At 50.2% G+C, this 19120-nt stretch overlaps 1 protein-coding gene across 7 annotated transcripts in view; it reads right to left on the bottom strand.

The window, feature by feature from the left end:
• Positions 1 to 13528, bottom strand: part of MTCL1 (microtubule crosslinking factor 1) — a 123215-nt gene extending 109687 nt beyond the window's left edge. For 6 of the 7 annotated variants that reach the window (XM_067699683.1, XM_067699690.1, XM_067699684.1 and 3 more), the window contains exons 1-3: positions 12144 to 13528; positions 2341 to 2565; positions 1093 to 1251 (exon numbers count right to left, since the gene is read on the bottom strand). In XM_067699683.1, coding sequence (XP_067555784.1) covers positions 1093 to 1251; positions 2341 to 2565; positions 12144 to 13193 — 1434 coding nt within the window. In that variant the 5' untranslated portion in view covers positions 13194 to 13528. The remainder of the gene's footprint in view (positions 1 to 1092; positions 1252 to 2340; positions 2566 to 12143) is intronic. The other variant, XM_067699687.1, reaches the window with a different exon arrangement.
• Between the last annotated feature and the right edge of the window lie 5592 nt (positions 13529 to 19120).

Here is a 19120-nt window from a genome sequence, read left to right as displayed (position 1 = left end):
GACATGGAAGCAACCTAAGTGTCCATCGACAGATGAATGGATAAAGAAGATGTGGCACATATATACAATGGGATATTACTCAGCCATAAAAAGAAACGAAATTGAGTTATTTGTAGTGAGATGGATGGACCTAGAGTCTGTCATACAGAGTGAAGTAAGTCAAAAAGAGAAAAACAAATACCGTATGCTAACACATAAATGGAATCTAAGAAAAAAAATGTCATGAAGAACCTAGGGGTAAGACGGGAATAAAGACACAGACCTACTAGAGAATGGACTTGAGGATATGGGGAGGGGGAAGGGTAAGCTGTGACAAAGCGAGAGAGTGGCATGGACATATATACACTACCGAACGTAAAATAGATAGCTAGTGGGCAGCAGCCTCATAGCACAGGGAGATCAGCTTGGGGCTTTGTGACCACCTAAAGGGGTGGAATAGGGAGGGTGGGAGGGAGATGCAAGAGGGAGGAGATATGGGGATATATGTATATGTATAGCTGATTTACTTTGTTATAAAGCAGAAACTAACACATTGTAAAGCAATTATACTCCAATAAAGATGTTAAATAAATAAATAAATCATATCGGCTGAATAACAGACACAGGCAGCACACACCCATCATCTGCTGACACAGGGTACTGAACAAGCGTAACATATTTTCCAGCTCACTGGAAGAGAAGGCTCTCGAGAAAAATGCTACCACCTTATTTTGTATTCTAGTAATAATATACCTCGCTTGGACCCATAAAGGGAATTAACGGCCAGCTCATCGGAATGGAAATTATAAAAAATAGCTTTAGAGCAGGGTTCAACAAGCCTTTTCCGGAAAGGGCCAGAGAGCAAATATTTCAGGCTTTGCAAGCAAGACAGCCTCGTCACATCATCATCTTTGCTTTTTTAGGTTTCTGTGCGGTTTTTTTTCCCCCCAACAATGCTATGAAAAATGCAAAAACCATTCTTAGTTCCCAGGCCATACAAACCGTTGCTGGCCGACCCGCCTTAGACCATGGTAAGAAAGAATAGGACACTTGGAGTCCCAAGTCCCTCACAATTCAACCCAAGGGGCAAACCCCCGTCCATGTCTGATTTACCTCCTTCAGTCTCTCCAGCTCGTTTTGGAGGGCCTGTTTGGATATTTCCACTTCAATCATCTGCTGTCGGAGAGTTTCATTCTCATCTTCAGCTTTAGCTCTCTTTTCCTCCACAGTTTCAAGTTCATGGTGCAACCTGACCGACACATCTTTGGCCACCTGCATCAACCCACAGAGACTGTCATCAGGATGGGGAGCTTTCTGTGTGTTAAGGGTACCTCCAAACAACTTCAGAGGCAGAATCATTAAGGAATATTATATTACACCAAAGAGCAAAGACCCTGGCAATATTAACAAGCCTAGTTTTAAAGGAGGAAGGTATTAGTTTGAAACATGAAATCCACATTAAGGGAAAATATGACATTCATCTGGATTAAAAGCCACTTTGCAAGGCCCTGCTCCTTCTAGAATATCAATATCCCAGGAGCACATGCTTTAAATGACAAGTTAAAAATCATCACCATCATCATCAAAAAAATAAACATTTCTGTTCCCCAAAATAATACAAAACCTACCTGCTTAAAAAAAACAAATGAAGTAATTCTATATGCAGTAGATGTTTCATGTAGTCAAGTTTTAAATGGTCTACTCTGGTAAAATATTTGAATGCTAAAGGCAGTTAAACATTTTTACTTTATAAAAGGAAATAAGGAAGGAGATTTTTGTGAGAGAAATATAAATCACCTTTTTATCACACTGAATGACATTTTGTTAGTGGTTTATAAATCTGATAGTTACAAAGATTCTTTCTGTTATTATAATGAAAGGCTACATGAGATTTCCTAAGGACTCGTTTAATAAGGAGGACATTATACATAATTCATCTCTAGATAAATGATTTGATAATTGGGGCAGGAGAGAAGCCATGGTGGAGAGGACAAATGGAATAAAGTCTGGGATTTCTTCACCTCATTCCCACTTCCACCAACGATTCTCAAAGACACTTCAGACAATTAGTTATGTTCCTATTTCTCTTTCAGTTAAATCACCACTACAAGTCTTACTTGGGTTATGGTACTTTCAGGTTTTCTGCATCCTAGAAACTTAAATAACCAAAAAAAAAAAAAATTTAAGTGGCTATGACCAACTTTTTTTTCCCGGACGCTCAGGCTCAGCGGCCATGGCTCACGGGCCCAGCCGCTCCGCAGCATATGGGATCTTCCTGGACCGGGGCACGAACCCGTGTCCCCTGCATCGGCAGGCGGACTCTCAACCACTGCGCCACCAGGGAAGCCCCCGCTCACTCACCTTTAAGTCCTGCTCCAGACTTCGGATGAGCTCGCCATCCACCTGCCCGGTCTCTGCCACCTTCAGGCTCTTCTGCTCAGCCTTCCTGAGGCGGTACTGCAGGATTCGGCAGTTTTTATTGGCGCGGTCCAGTTCCCGCCGAAGCTCCTGCAGCTGGTAAACATCTTCCTCTAAGTAACTGTCTCTCATCTCTTCCATTTCAGCACGGAGTTCATCCAACTCATCCTACACAAGCCAGACAGAGGAGACTGAGAAGCCAGGTCCATCAGAAAGGATGGAGTCGTCCATCCACCCCTACTTTGCAATACTGTGAACCTTCTGCACAGTTACCTGTCGGCCTCTGGCCACAACTGTGTGATACGACACAGGGACTCTGGAAATTCTCATGCAAGACAATTATCACCAGACGTCTGTTCAGATCTTATAGATCCAGAAGCCAAAAACGAACATGGATTATGCACTGCAGGCTCTCAGCATTTATCCTGCTCCCAATCTTTCCTTACATAATCATCACCATAAACGAAGTCATCTCTGCAGATAATTAAACCTTTAGATTCCAACCAAACGCTGACCTAAACCCGCGTCTCTAAGACACAATCTAGGCAGTAAGACAGACACTGCCTGCAAACAACACAGACTTTAGTGGGGTCATAACTGAATTGTCTGGGAATTATAACATACCCGCAAATGTCCCTAAAATTCTGTCTTGACTCATGATTCTAAAGATAAAACCAGGAGATCAGCTCAGTGCTTTGTGACCACCTAGAGGGGTGGGATAGGGAGGGTGGGAGGGAGACGCAAGAGGGAGGAGATATGGGGATATATGTATGTGTATACCTGATTCACTTTGTTATACAGCAGACACTAACACACCATTCTAAAGCAATTATACTCCAATAAAGATGTTAAAAAAAATAAAGATAAAACCTCGTGCGCTGTTTCTTTCCCATTCGTCTGCCCTGCATTTCCCATCTCCACTCCACTCTGGTGTCAACATGAAGACACGCGGGTACAGGAGAAACCCAGGAGTTATTCCTGGCTCCCTCCCCGCCTCATGCCAGGCCACAGCCAATGCAGTGCTATCAGTTCAAAGTCCAAATACCTGCGGCTCTCCCGCCTCTATCCCTCTAAAGAGAGCCACAGGTAAGACTTACACAGGTAAGCCCATCCGTCACCTGGGTGCCCCGCTTCCCCTCTATAGCTCAGGCTCCACCCAGACCTACCCTTTTCATAAGTAACTCAGACCTCCTCCCCCTACTCATGCCCTCCAGGGGGCTCCGCATCACAGAGAAAGTTCTTCCAGGTCCTCCCCAGCACCTGCATGCTACCCCCTCCTTCCCTGCCACCCTGTTGCTTCCACAGGGTCCAGGCAGCTGGAGGCCTTTCACCTGTTATGGCCTCCCCTTCCTCCCCAGCTCTTTGCGGAGCTCACAGTCACACTGTCACACAACTTGGAAGGCACACAATGCCACCCCCTGCCATCCCCCAGCCCCCCAGTCTCTAGTCCAGGCCCTGCCCCTCCCCGCCGCCTCATGTTATCTGTGTTTCTTCCTGTTCATCATCTGTCGCCCACCCAGGAAGGTAAGCGTCAGGAGGGCAGACACCTGGTGTCTCCCAGTGTCCAGGGCAGCGTGAGCCACACGGCAGGCCCTCAATAAATATTTGTGGAATGACTGCCCATGAACCTCGGTCAACACCCAGAAAGACCAAACCCTAAACAGGACCCAAACCAGACATCCCCGCACATGGCTTTGTTCCAGTCTTGCAGTCTGGTCCTGGAAAATTCTTCCCAAACCCATAGACACAGCTGCAGCATGTGATGAGATATAAATTCTATTATAAAGACTTCAACAAGGAGCAATTTGGAAGGCGGGAGATTAAGCATTCTAGAACTGTCTTGATTAGTTTGATAATTGATGGCATAAATGCCTCCAGATTAGGGTACACTTGTTCATCGTTTGTTTTTTTTTTTGCCACACCACGCAGCTTGTGGGATCTTAGTTCTCCGGTCCCTCGGCAGTGGACGTTAGGAGTCCTAACCACTGGACCGCCAGAGAATTCCCCATTCCCGTTTGTTTTGCTCAATTAATACTGAGGCTCAAGGGAAACACTCTCCCAAACATGGACACCCTAACTTGTCAGCTCTCACCCTATTCAGTTTGTTCCTGGAGTCTGACCACCCTTGCTAATCCTGCATTTATTCTTAAACCCCGGGATTTATTTACAGTAAAGAACAAGAGTTTCCCAACACCAGAGCCTCAGGTAGACAAGAAGTTGACTAGAAAGGAATCTCCTCAAGCGTATCTTACCCTGGGTAAGATGAGGTCCAAGAAGTGTAACAAACGAATTGGGAAACTTTGTGGAAAAATACAGACTAGCGCCAACGGGGTGAAAACAATTGTCCAGCCAACCCCACCTGTGTGCAGCCATCACCTATATGGGAAAGGGCACAGACGTGGTACCTCATTCCCCCAAGCCCCGGTCTGTAGGTTCTCCCACTCTGTCCACACCACCTGACCAAGAGCATTACCTACTCAGCTGACCATGACTCCATGTGGAGCCTGTTTCAACGGACCACCAAGGAGAACGGATGTCAAAGGGGAAAGTTTTACCAACATTCCTAGTAGTCAAATGAATAAAAACGCTTTTGTTCTCAACCGCTACGTGTTCTTACAGAATTTCTGTACCAATGATGACAGCCTCATTAAAGATATAAGATCTTCTCATGTGTCTTAAGAAAGTTAAATCTTAACGTTGAAAATGTTACGATGTAAAAGCAAGTTTCATTGCTGTTTTTTTCTTCGTGGAGATCTCTTCCTGTCAATCTTGTTCCTGGTAGGAAAATTTGTTGGCACTGGGAGTTACTGGGCCGAGCACAGAGGCCGGTCACTGGAACATCCATGAAGAGAATGGACAGGCTGGGCTCTTCAGGTGCCTGGAGAACCCACCTATTTCAGGAAGGTCCTTTCAAACTGCAGCAAAGAGGTTGTTCCTGATGCCCGATCTGCACTGAGCCATGGAAGCTGTGCCCTTGACCCAACCCACGCTGGAAGAGACCAACTAACTACCAGCTGCAAGCTTCAAAACAGGCCTGTGCATGCTATCCTCCCATGAAGAGTAGAGAGTTAGGGCTTCCCTGGTGGCGCAGCGGTTGAGAGTCCGCCTGCCGAGGCAGGGGACACGGGTTCGTGCCCCAGTCCAGGAAGATCCCACATGCCGTGGAGCGGCTGGGCCCGTGAGCCATGGCCGCTGAGCCTGTGCTCTGCAACGGGAGAGGCCACAACAGTGAGAGGACCGCGTACCGCAAAAAAAAAAAAAAAAAAAAAAAAAAAGTAGAGTTAGTCCTGAATCTTCAAAATCAAGGTCAAGCTTCACTCAGATCCCATCTGTGAATCTGATCTGACTTTGAGAAAAAGCCTCATCTCTACACACGTCTGAATACAGTTAAAAGTTAATTGTTACACTGGGTAACTAATAAAAAATAGTTCAATACAGGCAATAATCCCTATATGTATGTACACATACAAATATCCAGTGGTGTTGGGCATTCCATTTACGGAAGGAAGGAACTGTTTACGATTGCTTTTCCTTCTAGAAAGCTTATCAAGTCATTAATGCCTGAAACGATCTATTATTCAAACACGAGTTTTAAAATGTGACATAACCATAAAAAGACATGATACGACTTGCAGGTAAAAAATGTTCTCTGGTTTTCAGACTTCGTAATGGGGGTGGCACGGGCTTGGGGGAGGCCCTCATCGGCCCAATGTTAAACGCTGGCTACGTTCTACGGACGCCTACACCCCCGCTGCAGGCTGAAAAGGTCTGTTCCGGGGCTAGACGAACCCACACCTCCAGATCACCGAGTAGGCCACATGTAAACAGCTAAAATTTTTTGGCATAAATAATCACTAACGTTAGATGCATTGAAAAGAAAATTAGGGGGAGACCATAATTGCATGTATTTGAATCATTGCTTTTGTACCTCATTTTATCTAAATTTGTAGAACAGAAGGCATCCTTTATTAAGCACTTTACCTTCATTACTAAGCCTAAAATAACCCTGCCAGGGACACACGACCCCCATTTGACAGACAAGGAGGCAAAACCCAAGCCGGTAAACACATCCAAATCCTCTCAGCTAATAAATGGAAACCCAGCTACAAACCCAGGCTGTCTGGTTCCATACACATGCTCTTTCCGGTAAGTGCTAGAAATTATCTGCAACAACCAGGACAAATGAAACAATAAGCTTTAAATCATATTTTTAAAAGTCCACCGTCGGTGTAAAATAATGAAAACAAGCTAACATTTAGACCTTGACATTGTCAATGTGCAGGTATACTTATTTTCACACTTGGTCCTCACGAAAGCATTATAATATGCAGAAAAGGTATCCATACCCCCGTCTTTAAAATGAGGACACCGAAATTCTAAAAGTTTAAATGCTTCCCAACACTAGCCTGTAGCAGAGATGGGATGAGGCCAGGGTTTCAGCTCTTTTCATAGAGCCTTGAAAAAAGCAATTTTCAGGTTCAGTGAAAAGAAGTTCTAAGAAAAGCGAATTATGAACCACGTAAGCTGGCAGCAGACATTTGAGAAGCCAAAACTGTGATTATTCAGATTCAGGTCATGATGAGAGTGATTTTCAAACTAACATGACATTAATTTTCTGACAGCATGCTCTAATTTAGAAAACATTAAAGAACCTTAAAGATGTCTGCCATTTAAATGCTTAAAAATAAACCAAGTCAAGCAGAACATATAATGTTTCTGGCAGACAACATTTACACAGTAAGTAAAAGTGGAAAATCGTTGTTTTTTAATACAGATATTAAGGAAAAACTGCCCTTAATCAAGTTTTATATTGAATTAACATCAGGTCTGTCAGATACTCAAATGTTAGATCATTACCACATTGAAAAGCTAATTTAGTTTTAACTAAATATACTTTTCAAATTTTGTATGTAAAATGAAATCTTGATGTAGTGGGAAGTTCCCCAACTACTCCCCTTTGCCTGCAGATAACGATCAAACGTTATTTTACATCTATCTGACACATATCAAATTCGAGAAATAATGAGGTACCACGTGTGCACTAGAATAAACCAAGATTAAAATTTCAACGAAAACCTCTTTGCAGATAGTTTTATCCACCAATATAAAAACCAAATCCACACGGTGAAGCGGTGAAAACTCTTGATTATACTGACAATCTCATCAGATCTTAATCGCCTTTAAACAACCTGAAATCAATAACTAGTCCTATTTTAATCACCCCTCCCTAAATAGACCCAACTTAGACAGTGAGAGCAGTCACAGCTGGCTACTGTTGCAATAATTCCCTCTTCTGGGAGTTACAGACCTTATCCTCTGTTGTAATATACAATGAATCCACCTCGCTTCCCCCCCCCCCCCCCCCCCCCCCGACAATGGAACTGTTCTCTGCAGAGTCCCAGCTGAGACTCAGAGGGCTCAGGGACCCTCCCATTGTTTACCAAGCACAGTTCATCCAGCAGCGACGGCCCTGTGTTCCCTGGTCTACATGATCTTGCCACCTAAGGTGATTACTGCCGCTTTGAAGGCTGAATAAAGAGTGGGTGTGGAAAGCAGAAGGTCAGGAAAGAATAGGGATACTGTCTGCTTTAACCTTCCAGAAGAAGGGAGGAGGGCCAGGGGCCGGGGACGGAGGGAGGGGCTGCAGCGCTTCAAGCTCAGAACTGTTTATTCCTGCCTCCGTGTCCACCCCACCTCCACCCTTTCCAGGCGGCTGAGCATCTGGGCTCTGCGCAGGCAGATTTAACCAAATCCTTTCAGACCTTGAAACTCCAAAGACTCCAAGTGAGACGCAGGATGGTGAGGCTGGATCGGCGCTGATGCACTGCAACCTCTCAACCCAAATGGCCTCACCAGCGGTCTCCCTAAGAAATCACTCCTCTCCAAGAATCCAATAGTACCTGCTCTGTAGCTAGCGCTGACTTTTGTTTTAACCAGAAATAATTCTTCTGAAGTAACTGAAAAGGCAGAGCAAACTCAGCAGCCCTTCCCCCACTGACCTCGCGGGCCCCACAGGACACGGGAACTTTGGGGTACACTATTTGAGGGCAGGGGGAATGGTGTCGTGCGAGCATCCCCAGTAACGCGAGAAGCATTTTCAAAATAAGCCAATAAACTCAAAGCGATTAAAACCCTCCTGAAAAGCCTGTGAGAACAGAGAACATAATTAATATGTTCACAATGAGCTCTAAGGCTTGTCTGACTGTCTTGGAGCAATCGAGCAAAATCGCAGGGGCGGCGGGCAAGGAACGCTCCAGCAGGGTTTCGTGGACGCCCTCATCACTAACCTGTGCCTGGGTCTGGTCTGAGAAAGAAGCAAATGCCTTTCAATAACTGAACTCAATCTCGCACCTTAATTCCTAAAGCCTTCGGAACACGTGTGAATTCATCAGTGGTCAAGGGCCAAGAGTGCTTTTCTGACTGTGCCTTCAGACAAAAAGCCAGCTACCTGGATTAATTATGCACTTCTCACCTAGTCACCACGTTACTCCGTGATGACAGTAGGAAAGCAGGGTCAGGGATGGCCCCGTACAGCTCCACACAACAGAAGGGGGTACTTCTCTGTTGACAGTTGATTTTTAAGAAAATACAGCAGGCTGGTAAAAACCAAGAGAATTCCCCTCAAATTTCCTGATCAGCAACACATCCTCCTACAGTTTTGAGGCCTTAGTTTTCTGCCTGGATTACTCTTAGGTCATTCTAGCTCAGAAACCGTCTTATACAGTAATGGTGACAGAACTGACTCAGGAAAGCTTGTAATACTTGTGGTCACCATCCTCCACAATATATCAAAGTAAAATTTCTGGGTGGAGTCTCCTTTCTAATCGCGAGAGTTCTGTGCAGCATTCCCTAAGAAAGCATTAGGTCACGGGCTCACTTTTATCTACCATCAAAAGAAGTACCAGTGAGGACAAGAGCAACAAAAAGAGACGTTTGGGCTTATAATACACACACTCTAAACCTCACGTGCAAAGCAGGCCTACAGCAAACGTCATTGCCCAGGAGGTCACTGATGCTCCCAGCCCCATTTTGCACAAGTGGGTGGGCTCGCTGGCCTTTAGAAAAGTCTAGCAGGGTTGTTGTCTGTCTTTCCCACATTGAACTACTGTCATTTAAGCTTTGAATAGCCAATCACGTAACTCACACATGTGTTGGTGATCATTCTTCTGACTTCCTAGCCTCCCCAGACCTCCTCTATCTCCGCTTCTCTCCTGTCAGAGGAAAGGCTGGGAGATGGATTCAGGCATCATAAATGGTCGGCTGTGACCTTTTCTCCACAGGAAATGGCAACTGACATTTCCCACAAATTAAACATTGTCAGTGGGGTTTATGAGACCATTTGTCCACAGGCTAGTGGAGAGGTGTTCTTGGTGGCCCTTTCACCTAAAAAGAGGGCCCCCTAGGAAAGCTAAACGCTGGGAACATTTTGAGCTAATAAACTCTAAGGCAAGCGTGTGCTCAGAAAAGGAGCCTTCATGGAAATAGGGTTGCAGCCTGGAGCAGGGAAAGAACAGAGGTCTGGGGGCAGGGAAAATACAAGCTGCATCACTTACTAGCTGGATGACCTTGGGCAAGTCACTAAGTTTTCTCAGCTCTCAGCACCCCTGTCTGTGAAATTGGGATTATGATAAATATAACAATGATACCCTATGTTTCTGTGAGATTCACTGAAATATCAAATACATCAGATTAGGTGCCAGGGTCAGACACCTATTTCCTTCATTGAGAATCTAACATGAAAAAATAAAGCAAATAACCAGTCATCTAGGAATGAACCCCGAAATGACTGCCTACCTTAAGATTAAAGATGTAATGAGAAAACCTCTTTTCAAAAAAAATTTTTAAAACCCTTAATTTTCTGTTACTTAGCTGTCATGATTTGGATAAACATCATTCAATCAGAAACGCTGTGGGTCAGGGATTAGGCTAAGAGCCAAGGCTACAAAATTCAGTAAGATCATCTTTCTTGTCCTCAGGGAGCTTACTTCCAGGGCAAATTTACAAAAGTGCTGATTTCACAACAGAGTTACACATGATACCGTGGCTCTTTCTCTTCCACACCCCTGAATTTCACTGTTGTCTATTACACAAGAGTCAGTGACAGGGACTTCCCTGGAGGCACAATGGTTAAGAATCTGCCTGCCAATGCAGGGGACACAGGTTTGTGCCCTGGTCCAGGAAGATCCCACATGCCGCGGAGCAGCTAAGCCGGTGAACCACAACTACTGAGCCTGCGCTCTAGAGCCCGCGAGCCAGAACTACTGAGCCTGCACACCACAACTACTGAGTCCGTGCGCCTAGAGCCCGTGCTCCGCAACAAGAGAAGCCACTGCAATGAGAAGCCCAAGCACCACAACGAAGAGTAGCCCCCGCTCGCCACAACTAGAGAAAGGCCCCGCGCAGCAACGAAGACCCAACGCAGCCAAAAATAAATAAATAAATGAATTAAGAAAAAAAAATGCACTATTTGAAACGTCTTACTCCAAGTCTCCATCTGCTCTCTTTCCCCACCACTCTCCTCCTCTGCCTCTTTGAACAGGATAAAATAACCACTGGGCTCAGTGAGTTAGAGCAGCTTCTGCAGCCGGAGTTTAGGAATACTCAGCAGTTCACTGCTCTGATCCCAGTTTGAACTGCACACTTCATCACCAAGCACCTTAAAAGCTCACATCCTTGGTCCCACCAGCCAACACTTGGCCTCCATCAGGGACCGTCAGCATTTGCTGAGAACACAGGGCGAATCACAAAACCCACTGATACAGGAGGTTTCGGAGCAAACATATATTTAACTGTCTTAACAGAAACAGGAGATTTACACCAGTGGAGCTATTTACCAACCTGCGTATCACAATAAATTAAAACAATTGCTTTCAGGACAGCCCTCCTTACTTTCAGGTGACCTACCCCCACCCCCAACACTGCCTAAATCCTCTTTCCTGCAGCGCCAGCCCTCCTCCTCCTGGAAAAGATGGAGTCAGACTTGTGCCCCAAAGCTCACAGGACCCAGAAGCCTCTTAGAGCGGGCCCCGCCGCCAAGTGCTCAGATAGGACGCAGAGGCTGCGATTCCCTCGAAAGTGCCCCGGCGTGAGAAGGGCATCAAGTGGCCTCTCCTGACACGGAAAACCCAGGTGGTGGACGCTTACAAAGGACCGGCCAGCAGAACACAGTGGTCCCTCCATTCAGGCCGCACTCAAGAGACTCCTGAACTGCAGGTTTATCACTGAAAACGCCGAGGCCCTCTGTCTGCTCTGTGAGCCCCGGGAGAGACACGGAGGGCGCCCGTCTTTCTGTAACTGGGAGAAGCGGCAGGCGAGTCTGCAGCCTGGGCCACCACACCCTCCGAACCCCCCTCTCCTCCCACGGAGCCCGGCCCAGAGCCCTTCGGCTGGGGAAAACCCGCTCCCACAGGCTAGGGGTCTGGGGGTCGACTGCACATCCAAAAAGTGATCAGAGCCGACACTCTATAATCAACGCAGCATCAACAGGGGCAGAGGCATCCGCGGAAAGCAGCAAGACTTCTAGAAACAAGCTAAGTGGGTGGAAAGCAGCCTGGACCCACAGGTCTTGCTGCTCCTTCCAGAAGTTTTGGCTCCAGTTCCCAGCGCCCGGTGTGTGCGGGGGGCAGGAAAGTGAACGACAGCAGGAGAAAGCGCTTTCGGGACCGGGAGGCGGGGCTCGCGGGTTCCAGCCCGCACCCAGACGTGGGGTCGCCTCCAGGCCACCGGCGGCGGGGTGGGCTGCGCACCTTGAGATAGTCGTTCTCCGAGCGCAGCTCCTCCATCTCCCGCAGCAGCTCCTCCGCCGCCGCCGCCGGTACCAGCCGGGGCTGCTCGCCCGGGCCGTGCTCCTTGGGGTTCCCGGGGACCGTTCGCTCTGGCGGAGCGCACCCCCCGGCATCCTCCGCCACGCCGGGCCCCGGGGACCCCGCGGGGACCCCGCTCGGGCTGCTCCGACCCCCGAGGCAGGCGGCGGGGGGCGCGGCGAAGAGCGGGAAGGGCTCGGGGGTGCCCGTAGGCGCCCCCCGAGCCGCGGGGCTCGTCGTGGGGGCTCCCCGCAGGGGTTCCCGGTCGCTGGAGCCCGTGCCGGACTCGGCGTCGCTGCTGGCGGCGGGGATCAGGCGCTGCTCGTCGGACAGGGGGTCGGAGGGGCAGTCGGAGAGATCGGAGCTGCTGTCGGTGTGGCTGATGCGCGAGCCGGGGGCCGGGGAGCCGGCCGCGGGGGTCACGGCGAGGATCACGGCGGGGACCGGGACGATGGGAACCCGGGGACCGGAGGCGCGGGCGGGGACCACACCGGAGCCGCGTTTGGCTTTGCGGCCCTTGGCAGCGGCGGGCAGTGGCTCGGCCCCGAGCGGCGGCTTCCCGACCCGGGGCAGCGGCTCGGCGGGCGCCGCGCGCGCCGCCTTCCTGGGGCCCGGAGCGGCCTTGGCGCCGCCTGCTGCTCTGGCCCCGGCGCCCGGCGGCAGCTTGTCCTTCGCGCCGGGGGCGCCGCCGCTGCGCCGAGAGACGCGGCCGGGCGCGGCCGGGGGCCCCGGCGAGGGCGGCGCCTTGCCCGCGAGGCTGGGCGAGCGCGGAGCGGCGGGCGCCGGGGCTCGGCCCGAGGAAGGGGCGGCCGGGCCGGGGGCCGCGGGCCGGCCGTGCAGGTCCTTGAGAAATGGCCTGGCGGGCGAGGGCGCGCGGTGCAGCCGCCTTCGCTCGGCCAGCGGGTGGAGATAGTGGTGGCGGTGGTGCTGGCCGGGCGGCTGCGGCTTCGCATCCGGGGCGCCGCCGGCCGCGGGGCCATTCAGCGTCTCCATGGCCGGGGCCCGGGCCGCGAGCAGCAGCTCAGGCGGCGGATGCTCCGGGCGGCGGCGGCGTGCAGCCTCCCCACACGCCCGCTCATCACTGTCCGCCAGCCCCGCCCAGTGTGCGCCTCGCACTCCCGCGCCGCCGCCGTCCCCCGCACCCCGGCCTCGAGGATCCCCGCGGGGCTCGCGGCCTCCGTCTCCCGGCTCTCCTCCGGCTGAGGTCACCCGCGTTCGCGTTCTCCGGGCGCGGCGGCGCGGCGGCTCCCTGCCGCTCGCATCCTCTGCGCGCGGCGCGCCGGGCTCGCACACCCGCCCTAGTCCAGCGGCAGCGACGCTGGCGGCGCGCTCCCCGCTCCCGCGCCTCGCTCTCCGCCCAGCCCGCTCTCCGCAGCACCGCCCGCTCGGGCCCGCGCCCCCTCCCAGCGCGGGCCCGCCGCCCGGTGCGCATGTCCCGCCTCCCGCCAGCCGGCGCCGCGATGGGGGCGGGGCTGCGCTCCCGGACTGCGCGCCGGCTGTGGCCCCCGGCCCTCTCCGACCTGGGACCCTCGTGCTTTTGGAGGCCGGGGAGGCAGTACGGGAGCTGGGAAGGGGCAGAGGTGAACTGGGGGGGCGGGCGCTGCCCCCCGGGGTGGCGGCAACCTGGAGGTCCGGGAGGGTACCTGGGCCCCAATGCGGGGTGCACTCTCGGGGCGCCGACGTCCCCTCCGCGGAACAACGCCGCCCCACAGGCCCCCGCATCCAGGCCGGCCTCCCACGGCCCCTTAGTTCCGCCCCACCGTCCTCTCCCTCAGGGCCGAAGTCTCCACCTTCCTTTAAGGAGTGCTGGGACCCGACGCAGCTACCTATCGGGTCCAGAGGCGCACGGGGCTCAAGAGTTGGCACCCCAGTGGCCTCTGGAGCTCAGAGGAGGAGCCGCTGTTGGAGTAGGAGAAGCATCTCGCCAAGTTTGGCGTCAGAAAGGGAACTCACATTTAGTGTCGGCTGCAAGCCAGGCCCTGTTAGACACTCCAGCAACTCGGGCAGCGGCATTGTTTTCATTTCATCCTCATAACAAACCCGACTACGAATTACTTCTGTCTTCTTTAAGGATGAGGACATGGGTGCGGGAGGTGAAGTCAGTGCCGCAGCCAGTGCACGCTGGCTGGGACTCATGCCCGAGTCTGTGCAGTGTTCAGTCCTACGTGCTGTCCCCTCGGAGAACCCGGAGCTTGAGCGCCGCTTCGACCACAGGAGAGTCTAGCTTGGCTCACGGACCTTTTCAAGCCTCTGTATAATTAGAAAATACCTCCACCTGAGTGTGGGGCGTGACTCAGCAAGGATGAGAAAACACAGTGTAAGCTGTAAAGTGCAGTCCTATATCACTGAGTGCAGCTTTTGTCCCAGGTGTTGGTTCGTAATAGAAAAGAACCTTCGTGTTCTATTACAAATTAATCACTAAAGGGATGTTGCCTATAAGCTTAAATTATACATAATGACCCGCCCATCTCTGGGAACCCCACCTCCCAGGGAATGAGCTTTAAGCTAAAACACCTTTGTTAAGCTCACAGGAAACCTCCTGACCAGGCCCATCTGTGAATGGCTGCAGGAAGGAAGAAATTAACACATTCCCCGCCAAGTTTGGCCAGAAACACGACTCTATCTCCTTCCCCTTTCAGTATAAAAGAATCCTGAATTGTAACTTGGAGAAGATGGCTCTTTGGGACATGAGGCCACCATCTCCTGGCCTGCTGGCTTTTTTTTCCTTTAAGATTTATTTATTTATTTTTATTTTGGGGGGCTGTGTTGGGTCTTCGTCGCTGTGCGTGGGCTTTCTCTAGTTGCGGCACGCAGGGGCTACTATTCGTTGCGGTGCACGGGCTTCTCACTGCGGTGGCTTCTCTTGTTGCAGAGCACGGTTTCTAGGAGCACAGGATTCAATAGTTGTGGCTCGAGGGCTCTAGAGCGCAGGCTCAGTAGTTGTGGCGCATGGGCTTAGCTGCTCCGAGGCATGTGGGATCTTCCCGGCTCAGGGCTCGAACCTGTGTCCCCTGCATTGTGGCCTGCTGGCTTTCTGAATAAAGTCGCTACTCCTTGCCCCAACAGCTCACCTCTGGATTTATTGGCCGGTTGTGCAGCGAGCAGTACAAACTTGGACTCAGTAACAGGATGGTGGGCAATACTCAGAGGAATAAGGGCCAGCCTGCCGTCTAGACTTGGCTTTGCTGGGAGGCAAAGGCGGGCAGTGCTTACAAGTTGCTGGGGTCGGCACGGACCCTGACCCCGGAAGGATGGGCTGGTCTAGTAGGTGAGTACCCAGGTAGGTGGGACATTATCCTCGAGGCTGGGGGAGGCTTTGGAGGATGCTGAGCATGACTGATCTCTACTTAGGAGGATCCCACTGGCCGCAGCAGCAAGGAGAAGGAGGCAGGTGACAGGGAGCAGTTAGCAGCTGCGGCCAAAAGCGCAGATGAGGGCAGTGGTAGTAGGAATAGAGAAAGGGGGACAGATTTTTGAAGATAAAAGGAAAAATAGAACCTATAAGGGAAAAGAATCTGAAAAAGAATATATCTATATGTATAACTGAATCACTGTGCTGTATACCTGAAACTAACACAACATGGTAAATCAACTATACTTCAGTAAAAATATATGTACATAAAAAATAAATAAAATGTTAAAAAAAAAAAAAGGGAAAACATAGACTCCAAAGTCTGTGATCTTAACCTTAAATCACCCTACTTAGCCACCTCCTTCAAAAAGTGCGGGACAGGGCTTCCCTGGTGGTGCAGTGGTTGAGAGTCCGCCTGCCGATGCAGGGGACACGGGTTCGTGCCCCGGTCCAGGAAGATCCCGCATGCCGCGGAGCGGCTGGGCCCGTGAGCCATGGCCGCTGGGCCTGCGCGTCTGGAGCCTGTGCTCTGCAACGGGAGAGGCCACAACAGAGAGAAGCCAGCGTACCGCAAAAAAAAAAAAAAAAAAAAAAGAAAGTGCAGGACAAAGTCATCACTGACGCAATAGCTAATAAGACCACAGCCATCTATCATGGGATATTTGGAGAAAAAGGACACAGGTGGTGACAACAGTGCAGAAAGGCTGACAGGTGCCCTGCTCCCACGCCAGGCCCATCCAGCTCTCCCTAGAGGGCGCTCTAACTCTCCCTGGTGCCCAGTGATTAATCAGAAAGCGGCCGCCATCAGTCCCCAGAGCACAGCCCCCTGGAACTCTAGGACCTTCTCCTCGACCTTCTTCCAGAGACACAGACGTCCCTGACACCCTCACATTTCTCAAGAATTATGTCCAGGACACTTAGCACAAGCTTGCCAGCTCTCACACCGCATCTAATCATGCAAAAGACCAGCTCAAAAATGTTTCGGTAAGCTAGTCTTCCAAAAATATCAGCGAGGTGACCATACTCTTTGTCGCCAGCTTCCTTTCCCTCAGCTAGTAAGTCAAACAAACTTCATCCTCTGAACGATTAGCCTGGCGATTGTTTCCATTGGACCTTGGCAAGGCGGTGTCCAGGAATGCTTCCTTTGTTCCCAGCAGTCAGTGCGTTACAGGTGTACCAGATACCTGCTTGCATCATAGGTTTTTAAAGTCACAGATGATTTTAAAATAACGTTTTGTTCTTGTTAAATCAACTTAGTCTTAAGGCATTAGGGGTTTGCTATTTAAAGGAGCCTTAAAGTGCTTTGTTCTGGAAAACAACAACAAAATCCAGTGTGGGTGTGGCTGTTCGGGTCTGTCTGCCCTCAGACCCTGCCCCCTGCTCTGTGTAGCCAGGGAACAACCCACAAAGGTGGGCTTGCTGGGCTCCTGGGTTTGCTGATTGGGTTTGGCCTCTGAGAGGTGCGGTCAGGAGATTGGAAGGTAACAGCTAGGAAGAAATCAGGGGATTTCTTATCCTCTCTCTGTGCCTCAAGTGGCTTCTGAGTGGCTGGGTCTCCTCTGCGGACTGGCCTGTTGGGGTTCCAGCTTTCCCCAGATGACCTGCTCCTACCGGTAACTTCATCTCCTCACAAGCCTCTCAGTCAAGGATGGTTATGGCTTCCTGGGGCTGCAAATCTGTGGGTGACGTCACTGCCCCTGTTCGGCCCTTGATCCCCCCAGCCCATAACCAGTCCCTGCACTGCAGTGCCTGTCTAGGGCCTGCATGCAGCACTGGTGTGAAGAGTAGTTTGGGGAGATAAATTAGGAGCATGGGGTTAACATACAGACACTACTACATATAAAATAGATAACCAAAAAAAAAAAAAATAGATAACTAACAAGGACCTACTGTATAGCACAGGGATATACTCAGTATTCTGTAATAACCTATAAGGGAAAAGAATCTGAAAAAGAATGAATATATATATGAATATGTATAACTGAAAAGAAAATATATTACAAATATTCATTGAAAAATAAAGAGAAAATTCGGATTAAATAAATATTTAATTTTTTTTCTAAAAAAATTTTTTCTAAAAAGGCTTTTTTCTAAAAAGCCTTGTCAAAGAGCAGCGTGCTACAGTAACAAGAGCTAAGATTTTGCCACCAGGCAGATCTGGGGCAAATCCTGCCTAAGTCACTTGCACTGTGTGTGGCCTTGGGTAAAGTATTATCATCAATATCATCATCATCACTATGATTTAATACCAGTGGCGTAATCTCCAATACTTTAAAATGTGAGCAAAGCGAACTTGGAGTGAGAGTTAGAAATCTAGTCTGTGTCTGTACAGTTATATAAAGCGAAACAAATTTTTTTTTTCTTGTTTGACTCATAGAGGGGAAAAACATGACTGCCTCTGGACGACAGAGTTCTTTGCAGAACTTCTGCACCCTCAAAACCTTGTCCACAGTACTTATCTGTTTTCCAGTTATTTCCCTTATTTTAACACAAAGGCACTTTAGAATGTGAAATCATTCCTGGTCTAAGTCAGAAGAAGTCATCCTCTTTGAAAAGAGTGGAAAGAAGAGACTTTTAACAGAGTGGGCTAGTTTTTGGCACCTCAGGAAAGGTGGGGTTGAAAAGGGACAGCTGGAAGTCAGGTGGCCCTCGTGGGGTGCAGGTGCCTCCCAGCTGCCCATGCAGGGTTACTGCCAAAATGCCACGTGGGACTTGATGCAGGCCAATCCTACAAGGGCCCACAGACCCCTTCACATGGCCAGACTGGCCCCTGTATATGGCATGGTGGTGGTCACGATGATGGCTTCAGAGGCTCAAAAATCTTGAGGACACCAGAAGCACCTGGGGAGCTTGTTACAAATGCAGGTTCTATGGCCACACGCCCTGGAGCTCTGATTTCAAAGGTGTGGAGTGGCGCCCCAATCTGAACTTTTGCAGTACGCGGGCCTCTCACTGCTGTGGCCTCTCCCGTTGCGGAGCACAGGCTCCGGACGCGCAGGCTTAGCGGCCATGGCTCACGGGCCCAGCCGCTCCGCGGCATGTGGGATCTTCCCGGACCGGGGCACGAACCCGTGTCCCCTGCATCGGCAGGCGGATTCTCAACCACTGCGCCACCGGGGAAGCCCCAGTCTGAACTTTTAACAAGTACGTTTGATGCTGATGACCCTCTGACCACACCCGAGAAGCCCTGAGTTAGTGTTTCAAACACAGCTCCAAGCATCACAGGCTTGTCATTTCCTCCTGGTTCAGTTTGAGTCCTTCCAATTTTGGTATGAGATTCTGGCGGATAAGAGATGCAGAGACCACGATAAAGGTTTAGCCAGTGAAGCCCCAGCTGTAGACAATGTCACAAAGTCCAGGCCTGTCCTAGAGCCAGTCTTAAGTGGTGTCTCTCTGATCCAAGAACCCAGAGGAAGGGGCTAGATGGTGGCAAGGGGGCTCTTTGCTTGTGAGCAGTGGTTCTTTATGAGGAGGGAGCTCCCTCTTGGAGCATTTGGGAAGTTTGTTATGGTATTTTCTGTCGTTGCAAAAACTGGGTTGGGGAGCACTAGCTGATTTTAGGAGGGGA

Source organism: Pseudorca crassidens, chromosome 12 (assembly GCF_039906515.1).
Source record: "Pseudorca crassidens isolate mPseCra1 chromosome 12, mPseCra1.hap1, whole genome shotgun sequence".
Taxonomy (NCBI): Eukaryota; Metazoa; Chordata; class Mammalia; order Artiodactyla; family Delphinidae; genus Pseudorca; species Pseudorca crassidens.
This window is presented reverse-complemented; position numbering and strand designations above follow the sequence as displayed.